At 36.6% G+C, this 13,415-nt stretch overlaps 1 protein-coding gene across 5 annotated transcripts in view; it reads right to left on the reverse strand.

The window, feature by feature from the left end:
- The window catches only part of TRAPPC12 (trafficking protein particle complex subunit 12), a 61,772-nt gene that overhangs the window by 24,839 nt on the left and 23,518 nt on the right, over positions 1 to 13,415 (reverse strand). For all 5 annotated transcript variants that reach the window (XM_005238143.4, XM_055810248.1, XM_055810249.1 and 2 more), the window contains exon 6: positions 4,162 to 4,274. In XM_005238143.4, coding sequence (XP_005238200.3) covers positions 4,162 to 4,274 — 113 coding nt within the window. The remainder of the gene's footprint in view (positions 1 to 4,161; positions 4,275 to 13,415) is intronic.

Consider the following 13,415-nt stretch of genomic DNA (forward strand, 5'->3'; position numbering starts at 1 on the left):
GTGACCCTAGTAACTGAGCCAGAACTGGAAGTTGAATGAAAATGAAAATAAAACCAAATCTAACCAAACCTAAACAAAAAAAAGAGACAAAAGTTCATCACTTTGGAAGTAAAACAGAAGACCAGGAGATACGAAGAATGTGTATGGGAAGGGCCAGGGAGGAACGTAACTACTCATGAAGGAGAGTGATGGAACTCAGAGGGAGCGGCTGATGGACAAATGGCATGAAGTATTTTTGAAAAGTTGTGCAGAGCTAACAAACACTTTTGCAGAGGCTTTTTTAGGAAGCAAGACTGTTAACCCACTTGCTACTGCTCCACCCACCTGGTAGAAGAGCCCAGAACAGCTCTGCCATTTGAGGGATTAGGGTTAAAAAGTGAAATAGGCTGTGCTATGAGATGTGTGCATTGCCAGAAGCTCTCTGTCAGTCAGCTAGGATACTTATGCACAAACAAGGGAGGAGTTTAGATTAAGCCTGACTGTCATTCTTTTCACATTTTGGTCTCCAGGTAAGCATTTATTAGCATGTCCTCAGCATTACTAGCACTAAAGTGATCATGTCTGTGTTTTTAAATGAATGCTTGAAAAGAGCAAACCCTTTTGTGATTTAAATGACTATTGTTACTGCTTAGCTATTTCTTGGCAACGATTTATTTCAAGGTGGACTTACTAGGGCAACAACTCACTTAGGCAATTCATGTTGGGAAGACCAGCAATAACAGAGACAGTAACAATTTCAGTGGATTCCTCCAGCAGGGTATAATACCCATTTGGCATTACAGATTATTTCTTTCCCAAAAGCTGTTCCTATAGACAGAGATGTAAAATACCCAACCACATCTTGATTACAAATATGCAGGAATACTGGAAAATGTTAAAATGTTATTGCCTCTACAGAGAAAATGAAAACTATATTTTTGCACTCAACCTCCAATCCTGCTTCAGGTACCAGAAATATGTAAGCAGATGGGGCCTGAAGAGACCGAGTTACCAAAACAGTGACAAAATAAACATGGTTAGAACTTTAAGTCAAATGGCTAATTCAAAGTTGAAAAGTGTCTGCAGAATGCGTACAACAAAAAGCAAGAGGGAATTTAGCAGGTTAAAAGGAAGCATGAGATAGGAAAAAAAAAACCCCACTAGAATAACATTAAGGAAGAGAAACAAAACAGAAAGACAAATTTTCTTATGATAAGAATGCATTAGCATTAGCCTGGAACAGCCTCCCAGGGGATGTGGCCTCAGCTCCATAGGTTCACTCATTAAAAACTAGAAAACAACCTTGCACTGCAGAGAGACAGACTAGGTGAGCTAATAGGTCTTTTCTCTCTTCTAGCTTCTATGACTCCAAGATCATCTCATTTACATAATGACTATTCGTATGCCCTTCTGTAAATATGGATGACCAAAGATTATTTTTCCACTTTTTAAAACAGGGAAGTAAAACACTAGAGGGTTTTGGCTGAAAGCTCCCCAATTAATTCTGTTATAACCCAAACGGTTCCCAAGAGTCATATACAAATATTAAGACTAATGAGTGTACATCCTTTATATTATTTTCTTGGCTATGCCATGGGTTTTTAAAAGTGTTATGAACTTTATTCTTGTACATTCCAGGTGAGATAGAGAGTATTACACTAACAGCATTTTATACAAAAATCAAAACATATATTCGAACAATGGTTTTTGTCAGCCAACCCTGACTTCAAATGGTTAAATTATCACCAATTTAAAACTGTCTTTCAAAAACATATTTATCTTTACAAGCTGCTCTTTTTCACACTCTTGTTTCTATAGTTGTCTTTGAATTTCTCCAAAAGACAAGGTATTTAATTGAATGCAAATAAATGAAGTAATCTGCAATGAGGTGTCTAGAATAACGGATCAGAAATATTCCCTTGAGAAGGACGGTATGTTTTACTTGTTGGTTTGTAGTTTTCTGTGTACTCTAAAAAGGAGCATCCATCAGCACAGACAATGGCTTGTCCTGGCTATGGTATCCTGGCTCTAATGGAAGCTTTCAGAAGCAAAGGGAGATCGTTCTCTTTCTGACTGCAGCTGAACACACTAACCTGGGAGAAACTTTGCAAACTCAGGCACAGGAAGGCAGAGAAAAGAGATGGCAATCCACGAACCAACAGCAAGTGAGAACAGGGGACTCCTCTGAAAAGCTAGTGGAAGATGTGCAGCCAGCCACAAAGCAGCTTTCCCCAAGGGGAAGATCATACAGAATTTGTAGCGACCTAGGCTATGAGCAATTGATGGAGTAAGAACATGAATAAACGAACCTGTTCTTCAAGAACTTAGCGGGCAGGCAGACATGAATATATTAATTTTTAAATCTCCTTTATTTCTATTTCATGTTCTCCAGCACACCCAGTTTCTCTTATTTAAACAAATAATCAGCCTAGTTCACGTTCAAACAAAATCTTCTATTATAGTTTAAAAGCTTTCTTGGCAGACTCTATATGCTCTAAGGATACGCACTTCATGGAAAAGAGAGCAGACAGAGCTACCTCAAGGTTGTAGGTGAGTTAAAGGTCTTGTATTAAAGACCTTGTAAAGAAGGGGCGGGGGGAGTAAATTTCCTCTTCTCTCAGTCCTCTATTGACCAATAACTCTAATCTGTGGAGAACCATAGCTGATCACACTATAACTGAGATTATGGCCATTTCAATAAAGTTAGCCAGATGGCTGATGAATGCCCTGCTCAGAAGTCACTTCCTCATTCAAATTCATACAATTTTCTCTCTCCATTACAGGATAAAGGATCTTAGAAACGAGTTAAGTTCACGGAATCTAGCGGCACCTTCATGACTAAGGGGAGACGATGCAGCACTTAATACCAGATCACATAAGAACAAGGTATGAAACAGATGATCTGCTGCAGACCAGGGCAGGCAAATACCAGCAGAAGTACTGTGAAATCCTGCAACAGAGGAGTATGGCAGTTCCTGGAAGAAAAAGATTATTTCCAATTGAGGATGACTGCTCATAAAGGACAAGGCTGGAGAGAACAGCCTGCCAGTAATATTATTAGATGACATGATCATGAACAGGTGACATCATTTGTGAGGTGCTAAAAAGCAGCACTTCTTGGCCAAACTAAGTATGTCTCTCAACTGTTTGGAAACAGTGTCCAATTCTTTCCAACTCCATAACAAATGCCACATTCATCTCTTATTACCTAACTCTTTCACCTTTTTCCATCATAATACAAATAACTATTTTTTTTTACTTTAAACATTTGGTTGTTTACTGTTACTGTGCTAGAAGCAAGCTGATTTTATATAGGTAAGGTCATTACAGCTATACAATTGGCAATTATCAAATCCCTTCAGTTATCCAAGTTATTTTCAGGAGTAAATAGGAAACTTCTAAGGAATACTGAAAATAAAAATTAATCACATATATTTATCCTATATAGGCTTTGAACTTTGAAATGTCACAGATAAAACAACAATGCTGTATTTCTTCATAATCACTGTTGCATTAGACTACTTGGGAAAGATTTCTGTAAAAAACATTTGAGGATGAATGCTTAACAGTTAGGGTGTTGGGTTTAGTGGATAAGGTTAGTGCTCACAACACCATCACTCCAATTTCAGCACTGACAAATCCCATCTTGTAATTCTGGCCATGATTTTGTATTATAGCACTTGACAAAAGAAAACAAAACCCCCAAAACAGACTCAGCAGGTTGTATTTATATTCGCAAATGACTGTTGTTCCCAAACTGAGCTCTTCAAATTATTTCTGAAGGATCAAGAGCATCAACAACTATGTTCTGAGCTAGCTGGACACAGCTGAGTGAGGGAAGAAAGCTCACCTACTTGCCCTCAAACACATCTGCTTACTGTCCTTAGCGTCCCCTGGCAAATGCACGAAAGTGAGAGAACTAGACTGTCCACCGTTCTACTCATTTTATCAGAGCTACCACAGAGGAGAAGAGAAACGGATAAAACTTAAAATGGAAGAGGTGCTTAATTATTTCTATTAGTGAGTTCTTTATTTGTATCAAGATCGAGTAAAAAATACAATCGTTGAAACAATGTTTATTGTTTATTTTATTTTTCATATCATTATCATAGTGTTATTATAGGATAATACAATGTATTTCTTAAAACATTAAGAAACGTTAGTGCATAGAGAAGCTGTTACCTTGGCGCAGATCATCTTCATACTATGCAGTCTGTCAAGTGATTCCTGAGGATTACCTAGGTACTGAGGAAGTTCGGCGTATAAAATCCGCATGGAAAAAGGAACCATAGAACCTAGAAACATAATTAATTGTATTAGATGTGTTTGCGATAATGATCAGTTTGTGATTTGCCTACATTACACAAGGTATTTCTCACTAGAGTGCATGACACAAAGTCCATTTTATGTTACTATCTATTTCTTCTCCTGAGGAAACGTGTGAAAGATGAGAAAACGGCAAACTACTCAGCTAAAACACATTGCAAAATGTTTTAAAAAGATAAACACATATGGAACCATAACCTGGAAGGCACGAAAAAAGTGCACCTTACCCAAATTTTCAAAAACAATTTGTGCATGGAAGTACAATGTTTCACTGAAGATTTTAATAAACTAATTAAAATGAAGGATTGAAAAAATGGTATTTACTGAAGTTGCAGCTACAAGACTGTTCCTAATGTTTCGTAACTATGCATATTTTACAATCAGTGCAGATAAAATAACATGAAACTATTGGCCTTAAAAGTATGCTTGTGAAAAAGTTGTATGACCAGGGCATGCAAAACCACTTCTCTGTAATTCTTTTCCAAATAAAGCTGATATGAAGGGCCCCTACATTACCAAAAAGTAAGAAAAGAAACCAAACTGAGTCAAAAGGAGTAAAAAATAAAAAACAGCATAATGAAGAACAAAAGTAATAATACTTACAAATAAGACACATTAAACCTAAAAATATATCAATTCCTCCGGGAAATTAAAGTATATTACAAAATGTTTTGTTTCTTTTTTCTGTTAATATCTATAGGTTTGTGTAAAGGTCTGAGTCCATTATGCTGAGCACAGACCATTCCATTGCTCTAAAGATGACACTTGGTCCAAGTTTTAGTTCATTAATGCCAGATCTCCCACAGAAGAGTTACTAAATAAGACTATTCCATGAGACTGACTCTTCATAAAGATGGTGTATTTTGTGTATTTTCTGGTTTATTAAAAACATCAAAGAATAGAGGAAGAAATTTACGCAGTATTTGTGGAGAAAAAAGCCTTCCTTTTCACATTAGTTTACTATTATTATTATTGTTGTTGTTGTTGCTACCTTATTTACCAAAGACCCAAACCTCTAACTTTATAAGCATCCTGGCTGACTTCAAGGGCAGATTCAGGAGCTTTAGGGAAGCCCAACGTCTGCAACATCTTGCTTTCAGATAACTGCATATCCTGATACACAGACAATAATACTGAACATAAACTAAATGCTACTATTAAAAACAAATCAGAGCTAGCATAATGGGAAACAGGCCTTGCAAAATACTGTGCTACAGTTCCAGTATTTTAATATATTTGCTTACTTTAGATATATTCTAAGGGGATTTCCTGCTCAAGTCACCTCTTGCCTCATCTTTTCTCAAAAAATAGGACTCGGGAGCTTTTCAGAAAGATTTTTGCACCTGTTGTATGTCAAAAAGGTAAATGCTATATACAATGAGTCACTGCCTCTAGACATTTTTTTAAAGGTTGACAAAATTTTAATCACAAAATTCACTAATTATGACCTTCAGAGTAACCCACTTACATTTACATAAATTCTCTTTTGCTGATGCTAACTATTCCCTATGGAATGCTGTGTTCCCGTAATGGATGTACATGAGTTTCATGCATCATCATATGTGGAATAAAGATTAAGAAAACAAAAATGCCTTTGAAATTCTATTAAGTGTAAAAGGTTATTCAACCAGTAACAAAAGATGTGAAATACTTTATGTATATATCCTGACTAGTACCTAGCACGAGGCAAGTGAAGATACACAAAGCGTGGGGGGTGAACAATAACGCAAAAGCAGGCAAAAATAATTTAGTCATAAATTCTGTGCCAGAGCACCACAGAAAAATTGCTTTGTAGACACTGCAAACTTAAGAACCTGCACCGCAAACTTCTGAAGCAAATGTGACCTACAAGTGGCTTCATCTCTACCACCCCTCTGGTGACCAAGTTCTAACCCCACCATCCAACAGCACTCCTGCCAAAAAAAGGAGTGCCTAAAACCAGCTAGTTTGGTACTGTTCTTTCAGAGAAAGTAGTTGTCCTGGTTCTGAATGGGATAGAATCAATTTTCTTCTTAGCAGCTGGTACAGTGCTGCACTTTGAATTTAGCATGAAAATAATGTTGATAACACATTGATGTTTTAGCTGTTGCTAAGCAGTGCTTACTCTAAATCAAGGACTTTTCAGCTCCCCATGCTCCGAGCAGACACACAAGAAGCAGGGAGAAAGAAGAGCCAGGACAGCTGACCCGAACTAGCCAAAGGGATATTCCATCATTCTCAGTATATAAACTGGGGGAAGTTGGCTGGGGCTGGCTGATCGCTGGTCAGGGACTGACTGGGTCAGTGGGTGGTGAGCAGCTGTGTTGCGCATCACTTTGCTTTTTTCCCCTTGGGTTTTATTCCTCTCTCCCTCTCTTCATTACAATTATTATTATTATTATTACTTTATTTCAATTACTAAAATGTTCTCATCTCAACCCAGAGGTTTTACCTTTTTCCGATTCTCCTCCCCATCCTACCAGGGTGGGATCAAGCAAGCAGCTGCATGGCACTTAGTTACTGGCTGGGTTAAACCATGAGTCTTAATTCACTACTAATACACGAACTATGCACCTACTACTGCGCTCAACAGGATTTCTGAGGCAAAGGTAAAAAAGGGAAAAGTCCTGATCATCAGTCAAGCTTTGGGAAAATCTCAGATACAAAATGAAAGGAATCTAAAGTTTTCACAACATTTTTCGTTAATGACTGTGTTCTAGCATTTTCAACTCTGAACAAGTTTGTATCATTACATTCTCTTGTCAAATGCAGCAAAAGGTCAACTCAATAAATACTTATACAGAAAATCTGAAATGGTAACAGAACAGCTCAACATACAGATAGATGGGTAGTTAATGGAGTGCAGTGGAAATGTTTCACATTATCAATTTTTATAGAATGTATATAATTTTTTGTAAAACTTTTTAGGATTGCATACTTGGTAAAGTATTGATCTTACATATTGGTGAGTGAAGCCACACTATTATGATTCATGCAAGGGGAAGGAATAACCCATTACCAATCTACATTATCAGAAGTGGTGTCAGAGTATGTCAGAATGATGAATGTGACTCCAGGCCAACTGAGACTCCATAAGAATCTGATTTATTTCCTATCACAACTAAGGACTCAGCAGTAATAGGCATTCAAAACTATATTACTTCAAAATGTACTTTATTAATGTATTATTTCTCAACCACTTAGTACTTCGTTCATAGCATGTGACCAAAAAGCATTCCAGTGGGATCCTTAGTAGGTACATCAAGGGTGATGACAGATCTCTCAAACAAAATCAGAAGGAAGCTGGCCCATGGTACAGTCAGTGTAATGACTTTTCAAACCATGATGTATATTACTATTTCACACAGGAGCTAAAACTCTATCATCTCTTTCTTCTCTTTCTTTTTGAAACTCCTGACATAACTAGTACCCTGCAAGAAATTTTACTGTAAGCACCCAGCAAACTCATCCAGTGAATTTCTATTACTTACTGCTTATTAAACAGACTGCGAACTTCATTTAAAATCTGAGAAACACCAACTGTTTCTGCCTTCTTCCTCAGCTTACTTGTAATCCTTCTAAATAGCAGACTTAATTTTTATTTTTTTTCAGACAGACAAAACTGTATGTATGCTCTCACATAAGCGTGTTAACTGGGGAAAACAGAAAAGAAATAAGCTTTTACCACTGGTAAGGTTATCTTACCACTCCATGTAAACAGTACTTTGTAACTTCAAGTCAAATCAGACAAGCAAATTGCTCATGATAAAACCCACAGCATTTATGCAAGCCACTCATTCACATGTATTCTGTAAATACTCGTGTTTATAAAAAAGAGACTCGAAGATTTCTAGTTAAGTACATTTCCAAGGTGTGTTCCTGTCCCCAGGTAAGCTTCTTTTTAGTTAAATGATATGAGGTATAAATAATATATCTAATTCAGTTCCTACATTGATAAACTCTTTTTCTGGTTTAAAAAAATGACCGTAAATTTACTTTAGATTTAGTAAAGCTTTCTATTAGTTCAGCTTATATAAAGTGCTAATACAACTTATACACACTTCTCAGGAAGAAACACATGGCAGTAGAAAATGCATGTGAAGATATTTAATTGCCAAAATAACCCTTTAACTACTGGTTAACAGTTGTGTAAAAACTGACACTACCACCTCCACTGAGTCCTCTATTACTGCATTGTCACCAGCATCCAAAATCTTTAATTTTCTCCACCTAAGAAAATGGAACCTTTGAACTCTGAACTTGTCTGAAACAAAAATATCAGGAAAGAGCCTGAAAGAAGCAACAAGTTACTAAAAATCCTTTCACAGGGTGGATGGTTATGAACCTTTGTTCTCACAGGACTCAGCAAGGTGACCTGTGTGCATACCATGGTGGAAGAGAACATTGTGAGCATAATGGGTTTGAAACACAGCCCAGCAGAGCTCCATGGAGTGAACAGGAGATGAAAAAGGCAAAGGCAGTCCGTCATATGAGTCCCATGAATCTTCATCAAAGCCACATCAGAGCAAAAAAATAAAGAGAATCACAGAAAGTGATGTCATGGAATAGTTAATTCTGAGCTACGAATTTTGGTCTAAACAACAGCCTGTGGATTTGCTGTTCTATGACATCACCATATCATGTTGCATCAAAGGCTTGTAATCCAGCCTTTTTCTGCTGAAAAAACAACAGTGCAGAGAAGTTAATTCCTGTTGCTCAAAAATACATGACAGAAAAAGAAACTGCACACAAATCTACAAAAACACAGCTTCCACTCTATCTTGCAAGACACGGAAGTTTAGCTTTCTGATAAGTATTCCTTAACATTTTAATATGAAGCTGGTGACAAATAAAAAGGAGTGAAGAGTTAAAAAAGGGTCAGATTTTAGAAAATACTGGAATTTTCATTTTACATTGTCTAGGTTAGCAAGAAAGCAGTTGGGAAGAGGTAAATTATATTTGTTGATGACACTAGCCGATCAATACTAATAGAGTTATGAAGCTCTGAAAGGCAGGTTGTAGAATTCAGAATAAAAAATTTTATTAAAAAACAGATTGACAGCAAGGGAAAAAAACCCCTATACCTTCCTCAATAAAAACAGTTACATTACGGGGAAAAAAAACCCCAAGAAAGTAAGATTGACTACATTAATACTATAACTGTAACAGAAATACATGTGCTTGTTAGATTAAGAATATTATATTGTCTGAAAGGTTTCACCTACTTGTTTACTGTTAGGCCACATATTTAAGGCACACATGTAACACATTACTTTTTAATAGGTTCCTATACAAGTAGGCATTTTTATTCCTGTGAAATCCCACTAGGAATAATTTTATATAAACACTGGATTTTGACATGCGCTGCCTTTTGACAAAACTATTTGGAATCAAACCCATATCCTCTATTGTATTTCACTCACTACTGAATTTAACAAGGCAACAGGTCAAGGAATATTCAAAACAAGCCAGCACATCCTGTAATTAAAATGTTTACTTAAAAGCACAGGAGAACGGATTTTGCTCTCCATGGTTCAGATTTCTAAAGAAGTAATGCCCTCTTACACAGCAAAACCATGTCAACTAAGCTTAGATGATTTCAACAAAAGGCGATACCCTACAATTACTACTATGTATTGAAATTTAATTTTTAAGTCTTATTCTAGCTTGATGATTTACAGTTGACCTCTGCTGCTTCTTTTTAGAGGCTTCATAATTTATCTATAAAAACTTCATAATGGAAAAATGGTTTAATTTTAAGACTATTCTTTTCAGAGCTATCACTTTTAAATACAGTGAGGGAATTTTTTCAAAGAGTATGTTTTTTGATTGTCACTTTGGGATGAACTAATCTTATTCATGTATATATTATCAGCATACAAAAGGCAAAACAAAAAAGTGAAAAAAGGCCTGCTGAAAGGAAAATGGATACACCAAAATCATGGTAACAGATGGAATAAATAGTAAGATCAGGTAGAATTTTCCAAGACCACAGATTTCCATTTCTATTTCTTTATGAACAGCTGCACATTTTCATAACTGTCATAACATAAACATCACCTCATGTCAATCAAATTCAAACTGCAGCCCTCATCTGCAGCCCTTTTAGATCAGTAAAAAGAGGATTCCAATGGCTAGCCATTTTATCTTTGGATTTTCTTATTGCAAAATCAGTAAGCAGAAATGCTTTCTCATCTGCCTTCTACAGCTTATTCAACAAATCTTAAATACCAAAAAACATCAGTACGGCAAATTAGAAATTACTGAAAGTATAAAGTGGGATCTTCTAACAGTAAAAAAAAAAAACAAACCAACCAACCAAACAAAAAAACCAACAAAGAAACAAGCCCTTCCTTCATTGGGTAAAAGGGAAATACTGAAAATCCAGTTTCAGAAAGATACTCTGCTTCACACATACCTATACACAGAGATGCATATCCTTTCATTTATATGGACACACACTCTTTTACATACTTCTAATCCAGCATATTTGAATAATTTATAAGGAGATTTTTAGGAATAATGATGTTGTAACTTTGAATCATAGTCTCACTGACTGTCAATTAAAAGTACACTTAAAAAGTTTCCAAGCTTTTGTTTATTACTTTCATTCAGGAGACACTGAAGAAGAGGTAGGAAACTAAATGTTTGTAACCACTGAAAAAAAATGTTGAAAATTTTATCTGAAATTGCATGTTTCCATCCTCCTTACAATTTAATTGGACATGACTTAAGAATATTCTTAATTAAGATCTGGTTTGGAAAGGTTTCAAAAATACTTTTTCAATAAGTTATTTGCACTGAAGCAAGGAAAACATAAAAACATAAAAGAAAAGAATGCAGAAAAACCTTGCAACAATTTCCCTACCACAAAGAGATCACTGTAAATCTTACTGATAACTGTAGTACGGCAGAATTTAGAAATTAGTTACTCATTCACTTTTAAGAAATACTATATAAAGCTGGTACTGTTTACATTGAGACTACACAGCCTTGGGAAAGAAAGAAATTAAATATTTTAGCAGCACTCTACCCCCGGAAAAGTATACATACATTTCTTAACTAAAATATCTGTATTACTTCAGAAAAAATGTATATGCATGTCTGACTGTTCTGAATAGCCAGCTGGAACCACAACACTTGAGTGATATCCATTCAAGTCGTACTAGCTGATTTCATAGGTAGAAGGTATCTCTGAAGCAACAGAAGAACAAATAGTGAATGTAAGAGTCAACAGAGATGTACACAGTACTGAAATAAAATAACTGGAAAACCAGTTTCTTTAGAGGCTTTAGTATGTTTGTTACTGTCAACATGAGCTTGCACGAAGAACTCTTCTGAGCACCTGCCAAGACTGAAGCAGTCTGACATGAGAGTATAAGTTCAGGCACAGCAGCTGAGAAAGCCAGTACCACATGTAACAATGACTGGAATCTTTTTTATCTTCTGTTTTCCTGCAAAATTTATTAATAGATAAGAGTACTATACACACTACAATTTCATTAGTTTGTGCATTTCTTCTTTTATCTCTTGTTTTTACCTTGATTAATAACTTCTGCCTCCCCACGCACCACAATTATTTTTCTTTTTTCCCCCCACACCACTTCCCAATCTGCTACAGTTCTCCCACTAACCAAAAGCTGATGAGGATGAAAAAAAAAAAAAAAGGGAGTATTTATAGCATCATCTAAAATTGTGCTGAGGAAAAAGGAAAGGAATCTTCAGCAAGGCTGCCTGCTACTAGCACAGCCAAGTCAGAGAGAAGAAAGGAAGACAATAAACTCAACGTCGCCAAACGTCACTGTTGAGGCATCACTATGTTTACTGGGAAAGCACATAGAGGATAATTTCCCCAATCCACGCCTGTCCTTCCTTATGGCACAGGCCGACACTCAGAAGCAGGACCAAGCTTAAGACAGCAGTAGATCTTGGAACTGTACATAGTCCTCCCTACTGCACAACAGTCCAGATGTCTGTAAAATGCCTCTTCCAGGTATTAGAGAAAAATTATGGATGAGTACACAGTGTCTCTGCATCAACAGACATATGACAAATTTTCTATTACATCTTTTGCTACTTTATAAGCTTATTAAATGTAATAATAATATTATTGATTTATTACATTTAACCTTAGACATCAGCACTGAAAAGTGGTTTACAACATGGATTGGAATGACAGTTCTAGACCATGTATGATAGGATTCCTTTATGGTGATCTGAATTTCAAAACAGAATAAAAGAAACCAATCAAGAGCACTGCTTGAGTAAATAAGGACACATAAAAATGAACCCTCAGCATTTTTTGTATCAATTCCTTCATTTATTTCTGTTAAAACTTCAACTATAGCGGGTATTAGTGAAGTCATAAAAGCAGTATACACCTAATGAAATATGCTAAAATAATAGTTGTGATGTCTAGACTCATACTACTTTGAGAGAAATATATATATATTTTTATATATATAAAATTACATAAAATATGTGTGTTTTTTTTAACTGTCACTCTCCATCTGAAAGCATTGGCCTATTGCAGCACATACTAGTGTATCCCTACGGTTGCAGCACAGCCACATGTACAAAAATCCTTGTGCTAGAATTAGTAACAGAGTTCATGAGAAGGTGTGCAGTACGAGATCAGTTTCTAGAGCACAAATAACTAAATACTTAGCAGTACGTTCCTTATTTAGGCACTTTCCACCAGACAACAGGAGACAGACCTTCTCTAACATGAAATCAAACAGACCCAACTTTGCTAGGAAGTAAAGAAAGGGGACGTCACTGGCAACTCCGCTCCAAGAGGAACAGAGGGCCCAATATGCTGAGCGGCCCCAACCCACAGGGAAGGCTGCTGCCTCCTGGGGCTCGGGTAAGGGATGTCACTAGAGAACTCCCCTGCCTGGTACAGCCCTCTGATCACCATCCATTACTGGTCTTCCAAGTGGGCAATGATGAAATCCACATGACAAGAAATCTGAGGGCACTCAAGAGACCTCAGAGGCTTGGGGCAACTGGTTAAGGGATCAGGAGCACACGCAGAAGTTTTCTTCTGTCCTGCCAGTTGCAGGGAACGACAGGACGCTTACTCAGAAAGTTACACAGATCAGTATCTGGCTCCAGGTCTGGTGTCAATG

The sequence above is a fragment of the Falco peregrinus genome, chromosome 7 (assembly GCF_023634155.1).
Source record: "Falco peregrinus isolate bFalPer1 chromosome 7, bFalPer1.pri, whole genome shotgun sequence".
Taxonomy (NCBI): Eukaryota; Metazoa; Chordata; class Aves; order Falconiformes; family Falconidae; genus Falco; species Falco peregrinus.